The sequence below is a fragment of the Corvus kubaryi genome, unplaced genomic scaffold, assembly GCF_017639235.1.
Source record: "Corvus kubaryi isolate FWS band 111438036 unplaced genomic scaffold, C.kubaryi_AGA036_p1.0 37398, whole genome shotgun sequence".
NCBI classification, from domain to species: domain Eukaryota; kingdom Metazoa; phylum Chordata; class Aves; order Passeriformes; family Corvidae; genus Corvus; species Corvus kubaryi.
The window spans coordinates 50716748-50729695 of NW_024581137.1; the positions used below are offsets into that span (position 1 = coordinate 50716748).

Genomic DNA, 12948 nt, shown 5'->3' on the forward strand with positions numbered 1-12948 from the left:
TTCCAGAAGTCTTTCTAATACATACAAATTATGCCAAAAAATTAGACATTGTTATTGCCAGAACTATGAGGGGACATGTTTATTGCATTTTAAAAAATGTGTATAAATGGGGGTGGTGCTAATTTCATCAGTGGACGTGCTGTGATGTTAGAGGCCATAATCTGTGTTTTAGTGCACAGATTGTAACTCTTTGTTGCTGTGTCGCAGCAGATACATTCACCTACATGCTTCCTCTGCCATGGCCATTGCAACTCTTCCACAGTGTTGGTGATGGAAATCCATGTGCTTAAGTAACCCTGCTGGGCAGGTTTGCAGGAAGGTGCTCTGAAATACATACTTCATTTATATGTATAACTAAAGAGTTGAATTTTTATTAAAATGAAGAGGACCAGAGCAGAGGCTTAAGTGATACTTGATGATTGTAAAGCTCTTCATATTTGAAAATAAATCTATCTGTGAAACTGTAGATCTTCTTTGTGGGAACTAATTTTCTTCCTCCTCAGGTGTCTGCAGTGTCTAACTGAAAATCGGAGTAGGAGGGAGGGGAAAGTTTGATTGTGTTATCTACCCTAGTATTTTTATCTATTGAAGAGATACTGGGCTTTGGGAAAATGTTTGTTTCCAGTGTATTATATTTCAGTACCCACATCACTCCTACAGTCGAAGAATAAAGCTGGGACTTTTTTTATATAGAAAGAAAAAAGTTGCCTTCAGCTATTAGTTTTCCTGAATCCAAAGAGACGGGTGGGGTAGGATCAAAAATACTTACTTGATCAAAGTTATTGGCTCTGAAGGTATCCTTACCTATGTAAGAAAGATGAAAGGTGTTGTTTTTATTGCACACTAGTAACAGTGTAATTTTGAACTAATTGGTGGTGAACTGCCAATCACCTTGGGGGAATGCAAATAGATACTCTTACAATTTCCTTTGAGGTACTGAAATCTTATGTCGGGGCTGGAAGAAAAACAGAATAATACCGTTAAATTGACCTTAAATGAGCTGCTTTGTGGCTTTCTTGGAGAATCCCTTCTAACTTTTCATTGCTAGTCCAAACAAGTCTTGTCTACCAATTTGATTTATTGGCTAGACAGCGCTGACATTGAACTTTGTGCGTGTTTGAAATAAAGCTAATGTTAGAGAGCTTTTAAGAATTTAGCTGCATCCTTTTCAAATACTCTTTTGACTGATCTGAAACTTTGCCTCTCTCATAAAATATCCTTTTGTATAGCAACCTGTTGTTTGCAACTATTTTTAAGGGGGAACTACAACAGCACTTAGATATGATTCAGAATTTCTACTGAGCTGTCTCTTAGGGACCTAGTGTGATGACGCTGATTTGTTGGATAGACTCCCAAGAAATCAGTGTTTTGAGCTCCAGATTTTTATATTGAGGGAAGAAAACAACATATATATATATATTGAATTGAGCTTTTCCTCAGAGACCCCTAAATCAGTTACAGAGAAGAAGAAAATGTCAGATGCTGACCTGAGTTTTCCTTCTTGTTCAACTGCTTCCATGAAATCCTTTTCCCCACCTCACAGTAATTAGTCATTCTATAAAACAGATGTTTTAGGTTTTTTTGGGGGGTCATGCATCATCGCAAAAGCTTATTTTTATAGTTGTAATTAGCTTGGGTTTTTTTAAAAGACTTTTTCTGAAAACCTGGGGATTATGATAAATTTTTAAAAAAATACTGAGAAACGGACAGTTGTATTTCAGGCGCTTCAAGTGATAAGATGTTGTAATGGAACAGTGTCTATAGGTCTTACTGGATAGTCCTGAGATTAGAGATATTTATATATTTGAAGCCCTGTAAATATTACCCCATACTCATTATGTCACTGATATCCAAGATAAATGTTTAGACATAGCACAGAAGTTGTGTTATATGCAAAAATGTGTGTGAAGGAAACATTCAGTTAATTCAATTAAACTTTTAAAATTTTAAATGGTTGGATGTTTCATTGATGATTTGACTGCATTGAACAAATCAGTATTTAATAGTCTGCAATAAAACCAGTCGCCTTTATTCTTGTATTAAGATTACTGGATGGATGAGCAGACAACAGAAAATAAGGAAATAATGAGACTGGACTACAAAGTAGTGTTGCTGTGCCAGCAGTCTAAGTGCTGTTTAGATTTTGTAGGCAAGTGATCAAGATATGAGCTAAAAGCCTGGACAAGAATATTAATCTCATATAAATGTATTAGAGAGTGTTTAAAAAAAGTACATGGAGCGTGGTGCTCATACGGGTTAGCCCGCAGCCAAAGGTGGGGCTGAGAGTAGGGAATGGCCAGCAGGTGAAGGGTGTGAATGTAAATCAGCAAAACAATAACAGAGGGGACTTTGGGTTTAAGACCTTGAACTGTCACTGCCACAGTGTGTTATTGCAGAGTGAAACTGGCCTGGAATAGACAGAGAAAATATGAGCCCTTATTTTCAGGTGAGATTGCCCCACTTTCATCGCTTTTATTTCTGAACAGAGGTGAGTGGAGAGTGTTTTTAACTTACCCCAGGCAGAATATTTCCAGGTTGTGATTGCAGAAAGTGAAAGCTAAGGCAGAAATAATGGGATGGGAACTGAAACAGCAGATCTCTAGTCAGCATTGCAGAGCTGTGTCAGTGCCTGAACACAGTGTAGGGTTTGTAGAGGAATGGGCATCAAGGAGGGAAACCACAGTATGCTTGCACTGGGAAAGAGGAGTGGTTGGAAGAGAACGGAAGGTTGAAGAGAAAAAGGATGGAGAGAAAAAATGGGCTGGGTTTCCTCAAGGCTGTGTAGGGACAGGAAGAAAAGTTGCTGAGCAACTTTTAGGCAGAAAATTAATAGGAAGAAAGGAATTACTATGATGATTGTCTGGGTTCAGCTGGTGTAGAGGAGAAAGCTTGAGGAGTTGCACAACAGTGACATGTGTATGTTGTAAACTGGAAAGGAAAGTGGAACAGGATGGTCTCACGGGTAGTTGTGGGAATATCTGATTGTGGCATGGAGGGATGGAGCAGGCAAATTGGCATGAGCAGAGGATCCATCAGCAAGGAGGTCAGCAGTATGGAAACTGAGCTTGCTGGGGAAAGGGAGGGAGGGGCAGAAGCTGAATCTGGAGCTCTGGCCAGTTTGGAGGCAAAGGTCCACTTTGCCTTTGAGTTGCTAAATAATAATGCTCCTGAAGGGCATCTGGGGATTCTTTACATCTTGGTGCAAGAATCACACAGGGATACAAGAATGAGGCATTTGAGACATTCTGTCACACTGTGGTCATTGGACTTGTGTTAAGGCATCAGCAAAACAGGCTAGGATCACAGGAGATGACACTGAAACCTCTGTGCTGAGCTCTTCTGGTTAGATGCTTCTGTTTTGGAAAAGTGTTTGAAGAGTGTCAAAGAAACACCAGCAGTTTAAAGTCACAAGTGCTAATGTGATGCTTCCTAAATCTGAATTGTCACTGTGTGCCTTACAGTACTACAGTCAGTCACATCCAAAAGAAAATCGTGTCTTCTGTTTTAAAAGGTGTATCTTCCACAGTGGAATACCAGACGGTAGAGCTGGAACGTGAGCTGGAAAAAGTGAAAAGCAAGAAAACAAATCTAGGTAATGAACTTTCTAGTGTTTCATGTGGATTGTAGTTTACTAAATGACCTTAAAGGTGCTGTGTTTAGTTTGGAGCAGTTGCTTGATTGATTTCAGTTTGTTCTTAACCAAATTTGTGCATTTGCAAGTACATTACATGGAATCATTGCACCCCTCCAACAAAACAGTTCAAGTAGGGAGTCAGATTTGGATCTTATTTTTAACATTAGAGAAATTGTAACACTTGACTTCTTTGCATGGAGCTTTAAATATATGATATGCTTATGAATATTTGGACATTACTTTCTTTTTGTGTTTGAATTATTTCTATAAAATTCAAATTGTGGTTTTTTTTTTTTTTTGTTTGTTTTTTTTTCCTAAAAACATCATCTGCTAATGATGTCTAGTGAAGTTAGTTTTGTCTTTCTTACCTTACAAGAGGAAAATACTATTTAAATATCTGAAATGCTATTCTGTCCCTTTAGGTCATGCTAAAATTTACATGTAAGCAATGTATTTTTAAATGCAGCAGATTTTAAACTTTGTGGAACTGCTGTGTGCTAGGGGAAGAAAAAAGTTATGGTGAAACATACCTCTAAGAAGAATCTGCTTGTCTCTGTCTCCCCAGCCTTTCTCTAGAGAGGTTTCATGTTTTTGCTATTGCTTTGTACAGCTCTACAGAGTGGATGTTCTTATCAGCTGGTTGATGTTTGTTCCAGATCAGGTTACTGTTGTTACTTATAATGAGCTTATAGATAGCTGAATGATTCTTACTTTTTTTATTCTAAGGTGATCTATGGTATTAAGCTTCTGTTTTTTCTCTTCTGAACAGAACGGAGGAAAAAAGCTTCTGCTTGGGAAAGGAATTTAGTCTATCCAGCTGTCATGATATTGCTACTGACTGAGACAGTAAGAACTTTCTTTTTTTTCCCCAACAAAAAAGTATGAAGAGTTCTTTGGTCATTTGAGGGAATAGTTTTAAATTTTTTGAGGGATGTGTGTTTAAGCAACAGTCTTGATATTCTTTTCTTGACCATTTAAAAAAAAACTTGACATTATGGAGTCTGGTGAGCATAAATGAGTAGATTTTAAAAATGTGGAATACTTTTCAATAACAAGACTGTTTCTACTTTTTTATAGTCCATTTCAGTTCTCTTAGTCGCTCTCAACATTCTTTACCTGTTGGTTGACGAGACTGCAATGCCAAAGGGATCAGGGGTAAAGTAAATTTCCCTTACAACTTTTATAACTTTAGTAAAGCTTTGGGGGCCTTGCAGAAGTGCAAGTGTGAACTTTTGCTTTAGTAACACGGAAACTAATGAACCTTGACCTTGACTTTGCTTCTAGGTTTCATTGCTGTGCCCACACAAATGTTTATTACATGTCATGTTGTAGGGAGTTCTTACTAAAATAGTGCAGAAGCTTTATTTAGATACAGTGATGCAGTAAAGCAGATCGGTTATCTGGAGTTTGCAGTTCTGTCTTAGCAATACATTTCACTGCAGTTTGAAAGCTGCTGATGCCATTACATGAGGTGGGGGGACTTTGAGGGTAGGACATCAGAACGCCCCTGAAACACTGAAATTGAGAAAGGCTGTATTTCATGTAAGATGTTACATGTTTTGTTCTTGGTAGGAGGTAACTTTGTGAACTGTTGTATGTATCTTATTTAATTATGCAAAGTATCTTTTTCCTTGTAGGGGCCTGGAATAGGAAATGCCTCCTTATCCACCTTTGGCTTTGTAGGAGCAGCACTTGAAATCATTTTGATTTTGTATCCTTTCTGTAAGAATTCTGTCTGTTAACAAGTATTCTGTCCAGTTTTCTGGGACACTGGTAATACACTAAGGCACTTGCCTGGAAAGAAGAAAGAGATGGGTCAGTCCTTCTCAAACACTTGAAGTGTTTTTGTTTCTTTTTTCTTTAGTTCTTAAGACTTTTAGGTGGCTGCTGAGAACTTGAATGAAACTTGCATTCCTTGGAGGTTCCTTTTTCCTTGATTCTCACAGCTATCTTATGGTATCTTCTGTCGTCGGCTTCTACAGTCTTCGTTTTTTTGAGAATTTCACTCCCAGGAAGGATGACACAACTATGACAAAGGTAAGGTGCAGTCTGGGATGGGGATGGCCCCCTCCTGTGTTTCTTGCCACCCAAGACAAACTGACTCTCTTAGTAATTGCCCTGAATGGCTCATTTGCAGTGATCACTGTTTGTTTGTAAGCTGCGTAAACACAAACTGGGAGATTTTCAAAATGCTGAATGAGTGGGAAAAAGGATGTGCTCTGTTTAGCTTGGATGGCATCCATTCACTTGTAAGAAGCCAGGAATGGCAGAGCTTGTTAACTGGCTATAGAAAAGCGAGTGAAAGAACTTTCTTCAAAAGAAACTTATTGCTAATGAGTAACTTTGATTGCGTTAACTGTACTTGAGGGAACTTGTATGAGATCTGAACAACGTGGTTGCTAGAAGTAATACAAAGTAATTCAAATTTGAATAATGAAACTAAGACTGAGGAGGGCTATTCAGCAACATTTTGCAATCTGAAGCTAATTTGACTTTCTACAATTTAGCAATGGCTTTAGAATCACCAATGCTGTTACCTAATTCAGAGGAACATGCCTAGGTTTTTGGCAATATATTCCCACAGCTGACAAGGGGAAGTGATCAGTAACCAAGGAACAGATGCTGAATTTAATTATTTTTTCAGTATATTTCATTGTTTCTGGTTTTTTGTTTGTTTGTTTTGTTTTTTTGGTTTTTTTTTAGTAATGGATGAAGGTATTTTCCAACAAATTGTTGGAAGTGAGAAAGTGGGTATGCACACAGAATGATTAGAGTAATAAGTAGTAGATAGTTGGAATGTTCTTAATATTTCCTATTGATTGTTTACAGTACACCAGGAATAGTGTAGAAATAAATAGTGAATGTACAAGTGTCTACCTACTTTCAAGTTTTCTATTTTTTTTTTCTTTTGGCTTCTGATAGAACTAGACCTGAAGAAAATGATCCCTTTTGAAAGAAAGTTTCAATTACTCTTTTTAAAGGCTTTAGAAGAACAAGAGTAAAATCTAACAGCTGTGAATTTTTTCATACTATTTAAAGTAGACAACAGGCATTGAATTGAAAGGAAGCTCTTTGTTGTAATTTTTTAAATAATGCTAATCCTGCAAGCAGTTACATCCAAGGCTTAAGCTGATGTATCAGTCATCTATTCTAAGCCCATGGAATTGTTCTTTTATAAAACATTCACAGGAAGTAAGTAAACAGTTGATGCTTTGCAGCATGGTAGTTTTGAATTATTTTGAATCTGAGCATACATAACACTGATTAAAAGCACATGAATACATATTTGATTTTTTCTTGGATCATCTTTGTCTTGTTTAACACCATGTGGAGAGCAGTGACAGAAGTCAGCAAGACTAACAATATGTTACTGTAAATCGCTTTAGGTTCAGTTTTAAGAATGTGCCTTTTAAGATTTCTTCTTTTTCATCTTGACCACTGATTTTCTTTGTGTTCCCTTCAACAATCCCGTTTATCATTTAAATGCTGTTTGTCGTTTTCAAACAGATAATTGGAAACTGTGTCTCAATCTTGGTGCTGAGCTCTGCTTTGCCAGTGATGTCAAGGACACTGGGTAAGTGAAATGGAAGTCATAGTAAAGGATGTTTAATTGAATTAAAAAAAATACAAGAAAAAAGAAGAACCTGTAGCTGTATTTTCCATAGTATGTATTTAATTTGCCATCACTTTCAGTGGAAAGAGCACGTATCCATGGCCTTCATTTCTACACCAACATGAGCTGTTGAGCATACATCTATGTGCATGAACTGCAGAACATGCTTTCTAAAAAGAAAAAGATGCTAAGCGTTTTTTAGAGAATATATTATTTTAAGAAGGTCAGATTTGAAACTTCTTAAAACAGGAGACTGTGACATGAAAAGATAGGAAAACTGATTGTCCAGAGCAGTATGAAATAGTTTCCTGGTCACTGTGAAATTAATGCTTAGTTCCTGTGAAAAATTTGGGATTCGGTGTCTGAAATTTGAGGTAGCACTAAGTGCAGAAGTTAATGACTCTTCATTTACTAAGTTTTTTAATCAGCAGTGATACCAGGCTACTTTCATTTTCCCTAGAATAATATGTTTGTATTTTTTGCTACTTCATTTTTCAAGTTTAACAATTTGGAGTCTACCATAGCAGAACTGAAGAACTTCTGATTTTATTGCTAAGAACTGACAGTAGCAATTGAAGTAGTTAAGCTGTTTTAACCAGTTGGAAAGTCGTGTTGTATCATCACTTCATTTAGGTAATCTTCAGCTTGAATTCTTGAAGTTAAATTGCAAGGCTATTACATGTTTAAGTAGTGCAGAATCCTTGTAGCTAATGTGAATTTCATTGGGAACATTAAATAGAACAAAACAAAAATCTTCACCTCAGGCTGTACAAGTCTTAAGTACAAGCTTAGAAGTTTGAGCTCAGGCCCACAGACCCGCAGTGTGTGCTCAGTAGTTTTACAGCTGGTTTTCTTTTCAGTGAGAATACTCTTGAATCAAGAGTAGTTCATGTTTTGCAGTAAACTATACTGTGTATTCTCATGCTATGTATACACACAGATGAAGTGTTTTAATAAACTATAAATCATTTCTATAGCAAATGAAAAACCCTCTGTAATGCATTTTGGAGTGTGGAATCTTAAAATACTCATTTTAGAACTTACTTTAAAAAAATCTGTCGTAAAACTTCATGAAAATGCAAAAGAGTAATTCACATATTTAAAGTAGTGCAGTTTTAAAATATAACCAGTATGATAAAGGCTTAAGAAGTAAAATGGTTCTAGCATGTGGAGCCAGATGTTACATTGGAAAATCACTGTTTTAGAACAGAATCGTAATGTAAGTTTGTGTCCACTAAGTTACTGCATTCAAGACTTGTTTAAAAGAAAATAAAATTAATTGTTAATGATCCATGAGATTAACAGCTGATAATAACCAGATTCTGTGGCAGTAAGTGTACACGCTGGGCCCATTGTTGTCTCATAGGAAACAGATTAATGGTAAAACTCACTTAAAAACCAGACTAACAAGTGAAATTCCTGAATAGTTTGCCATAGAGATAAATAAAAGAAGAAAAAAGATGGAACAATTAACACCCAGCTAACAAACGCACAGTCACAGCTGTCCAAACAGGATTAATAGAGTGTATTAGAGTACAGTGAGTCATGTGGTGCTTTGCAGAAATATCAATGTGTGTTGCACTACATGCCACTGCCCTGTGGCACTGAATAGATGAAAAGAAATAAATATGTTAAGCAGATCCATAGTCTTTTCACTTTATTAAAAAAGCGAGTTTCTAGACTATACAGAAAAGACTAGACTTTATTCTTATGGGAAAGGTGAAAAAGCAAAAGTTACCTAAGGCATCTACTGCCATTTTTCAACTTTTAAAAATGGAAATGGAGTTTCTTACATGTTTCATGGCATTCTAATTAGATATGTAGGTGGTGGATATGTCTAATCTGTCATTCTTCTAGAACTCCAGGAAAGTTTTTAACTAAAATAAATTATTTTACTGAAATAAGTTAACTCATATTTTCCCAGGACTTTTCAGCCTTTTAGTAGCCCTTCAAAAATGTTTCCCACCAGCACCATATTTCTAATCACAGAGAAACAAATTGGGAGCAAGGCACTTAATAGTCAAGAATACAAAACCAAAGAATTGCAGAGGAAATTGAACTTTCTAGCATACAGAAGTTTTCCTAGAATTCTACACTTGAGTATTATGTGCAAGTAAATGGGGATTTTAAATTTATTTGTGTGTGCTGTCTAAAACCTACTATTTGTTGTTAACCTGAAGAATTCTTTAATAGTTTATTTGGTAAAATTTTATCAGCGTTTGTGTGTATATATTTGTGCCACTAGATCAGTAATTGAACAAAAACTTAAGCTTAAGAGTTATTAAAATTCTTGGGTTTTTTTCTCCGTGGGCTGAGTAGATACTGCTTCTTGTAAGAAAGTCATCAAAACCTTTTTAACCTTTTTCTCCCATGAGTTTACAGACTGTTACTGTGTCAGGTCTTTTCTGATGAGCAGTGACTTCTTCTGTTTGTAAGAAGAAATTGAATGTAATTTATGGACAATAATTTTCCCACCTACTCTAACAGAAGTGTCAGGGTTCATTTCTGTTTGTCCTTGTAACATGACTCCATGGCTCACTGTTCTTCTGGACCTCTATGTGTCAAGGAATGTTATTCTTTTTCCAGAGAATTCCAGTGCTCTGCCTGTTTTGTTCCTTTTCCTTTAAAGTTCTGGAAGCCTGTACATTCAAACCTGACTTTCTTAATTTTCATGTGGCTCCACAGTCTGACTAAAGCACTGCTGCTTTTGAAATGTTAAGGACACTGTTTGCCTTCAAATGGGAAAGCAGCTCTGTGTTTATTGTCCTTCATCTCTTTACTAGTTAATTCAGCTGGTTTCTTCTTTCTGTGCTAAGACCTTCTGTGCTTTTTTGGTATTTCTCCCTGCCTCTTTTGCTATTTTGATCAGTGATTGTTTTGTTTCATCCTTTGAAACTTCTTCTTTTCATTTCAGTATGTTTTCCTTAGATACCAAATTCAGTAATGTTTTAATTTAAATGACTGTACAAGTGTGTGTATCTTTTAACATTGTGATACCTGCCTTGCAAGTCTTGGGTATCCAGGTACAGTGAGATTCCTAAGTGTCAGGTTTACCCACGGAAGAAATGTAACTGACCCTTAATTCTGTCTCTTCATTTATTATCACTTGAGAAGTCAGTTTTTAAAAGCCCCAAAACACTTTCAAAATACGATGATAGAAAATCAGGAGCTTTTAGGAGTTTCAGATCCAGGGCTGTTTTGTGATTGCCTTCTTTGCTGCTGCCATTTTAGTTCTGGGACAGGATCAGCTTCCTTTTTTGCACTGTTGTGAGGGCACACGTCACTCTGACTTTGTCTGTGCCCTAGGTTTTTTGGGAATAAACTGCTTTTGAATCCTGGACAGTGGTCATGTGGCTGTCATCTCAATGTTCTGCCATGTATTCAGTACTCCATGACACCTGACAAAGGAACCAACCTGTGGTTCTTCCTCTTCTGCCTTCTGGGATGGGCCCTACACCTTTTAGACGTTTCCATGTTTCAGAAGAATGTTGTTCCTTAATTAGTGATTGACAGGCCTTTGATCAGCACAAAGCCCGAGTGCCAGGGTTGGAGGTGCACTGTGAAGACCTGTCAGCACCATCTTTCAGCCTAACTCTTTTCCTTCTGTGCAAATGCTCCATGGCTGTAGTGGTGGGCCGATCCAGGAGAAAAACTCTAGTTGGAAAGATGTCTTTAAACTTTGGTTTCAAAAGCAGTGCTCTGGAAGAAGACTTAAAAGGCTTAGTGTTTACCATAAGTTGTTGTGGCTCTCATAGAAAGGCTGTTTGCTACCTGTATTTTTTTAATAAAAAAAGCTCACAGTGCATTTCATTCTTTTCTCAAATCATTAAGGATTTCATAGAAACTGTGGTTTTAAGCAGTTTTCATACTAAAGCTGATTTTTTCCTAGTTACATTTATTGAACTTATTAAAAGAGTTCTTATTTAGAATAGACAATTCATTTCAACTCCCATTATTCAAGCGTTTTACTATGAAATTTAAAAAACATTTTGGTAAAGGTGTCTTAGAGTTTTACAGTGAGCAACAAAGTAGAACATGACTTCAGGAGCATTGTCTTGTGTGTTTAACCATGTGTCTTCTGGTATGTTGTCTGTAAGAATTTTGCATCCAAATGTAAATGTAATATAATGAAATTTTTGTGTTTCCTAAAACATTGTTATGAATATTTTGATCTAAATCTTGCATGGAATTTAACAGGAATCACCAGATTTGATCTGCTTGGAGACTTCGGAAGGTTCAACTGGCTGGGGAACTTCTATATTGTGTTATCTTACAACCTGCTCTTTGCTATCGTGACAACATTGTGTCTGGTCAGAAAGTTCACTTCTGCTGTGCGAGAAGAGCTCCTGAAGGCAATAGGTAACACAGCCCTGAAAATTCTCTGTGTGCTTGAACATTCCCTTTCTCCACCATTGACATCTTGATGTGCTACTGGTAAAGTTCTGTCACAGCTCACAGAATACTTTTTTTTTGGTGGAAATTCCTCTAAGTTAAGGTGTGAGGATGAGTAACGTTGTGTTGTTTTTTGAAGAGTGCAGAGCTAAGGTACAGTGTTGATTTTAATGATATGCGTGTGGTACTTACTGATCTGCAGTTGGATTTTCAGTCTTTGGAGAATGCAGAAACATTCTCATTGCTATGAGCAATTATTCCACGTTAAAACTTCACCTTGTGTATGGGTTGGCTTTTTTCTTTTTTGTTTAAAGCAACTTATTAGTTCCCTAAAAATAGCTAGCAGAGATCTTAACTGCTTTGTTGTCATGCTTTTTTTTGAGCATCTATTCAGAAAATCTTTGTACGCAATGTACAGAACCTTAGTAACTGGTTGAGTAAAACCTCTACCTGATACAATCAAAAGTTTGATCAAATTTTGCATTGATAGTTCTTGACTATAGAAGAAAGGATTGAAACACATTTGATACTTAGAGGATAAAATGTTGGGGGTTTTTTTATTGTTGTTGCTTCATCTTATCTTTACTAATTAGGAAAGCTTCTATCTCTTTAGATCCCCAGAGTAGTATTTACTTAAATTGAGAGGACTAAAGGTAACTGAGGATTCAGTTTGCATCATCTAGAAGTTACTCATGTTAGTTTTCACTGCTTTCAGAGTTGTGATGCAGAAAAATCCAGTCACTTCCCAGAGAGCACCTCTGCTGGTGGGAAATTAGGTTAAAATTACTGTAAAATAATTAGAAAGATAATGTTGAATAAAGAATCATAAATGTTGAAGGCAGATTAGCAAATTTCAAAATGCAGGCACACTAGGGTAGTGGTCACTGGGTTTGACACAAGCAGGGAGTTACAAACCCTGAAATGTGTAGGTTCCTGACACAATTGTGTTTGTTTTCAGTGCTGTACATAACAAAAGGTGTCTGTTAAAAACTGTCCCATGGAATTCAAAGAATGAGAACCAAAATTGGCCTATGACCAAAAAATTCACAGAATTACAAATAAGACATCATTAAGGCGATTTTAGTTTTTTGGTAGTGCAGTAAATTTTGGAATTCCAGTTCCAAAAATGGAAGAAATTTAACTTTGTACATCGTGGCACTTAAGTAAAACATTCAGTGTAGTCTACACTAAATGAATAAGAAACTCTTCAGTTTTGATCCTTAATTTTAGAGACTTGATAGGAGACTTCAGAGAGAAACTGTAGCAAGCAAGGAAGGACTGACATCATGCCTCTTTTGAATAAAATATG

At 36.5% G+C, this 12948-nt stretch overlaps 1 protein-coding gene across 3 annotated transcripts in view; it reads left to right on the forward strand.

Annotated features, from left to right (window-relative positions):
• Positions 1–12948, forward strand: part of LMBR1 (limb development membrane protein 1) — a 69384-nt gene that overhangs the window by 48294 nt on the left and 8142 nt on the right. For all 3 annotated transcript variants that reach the window (XM_042042825.1, XM_042042826.1, XM_042042827.1), the window contains 7 exons: positions 3512–3592; positions 4404–4480; positions 4712–4789; positions 5272–5345; positions 5581–5671; positions 7142–7208; positions 11445–11606. In XM_042042825.1, the coding sequence (XP_041898759.1) occupies positions 3512–3592; positions 4404–4480; positions 4712–4789; positions 5272–5345; positions 5581–5671; positions 7142–7208; positions 11445–11606 (630 nt within the window). The remainder of the gene's footprint in view (positions 1–3511; positions 3593–4403; positions 4481–4711; positions 4790–5271; positions 5346–5580; positions 5672–7141; positions 7209–11444; positions 11607–12948) is intronic.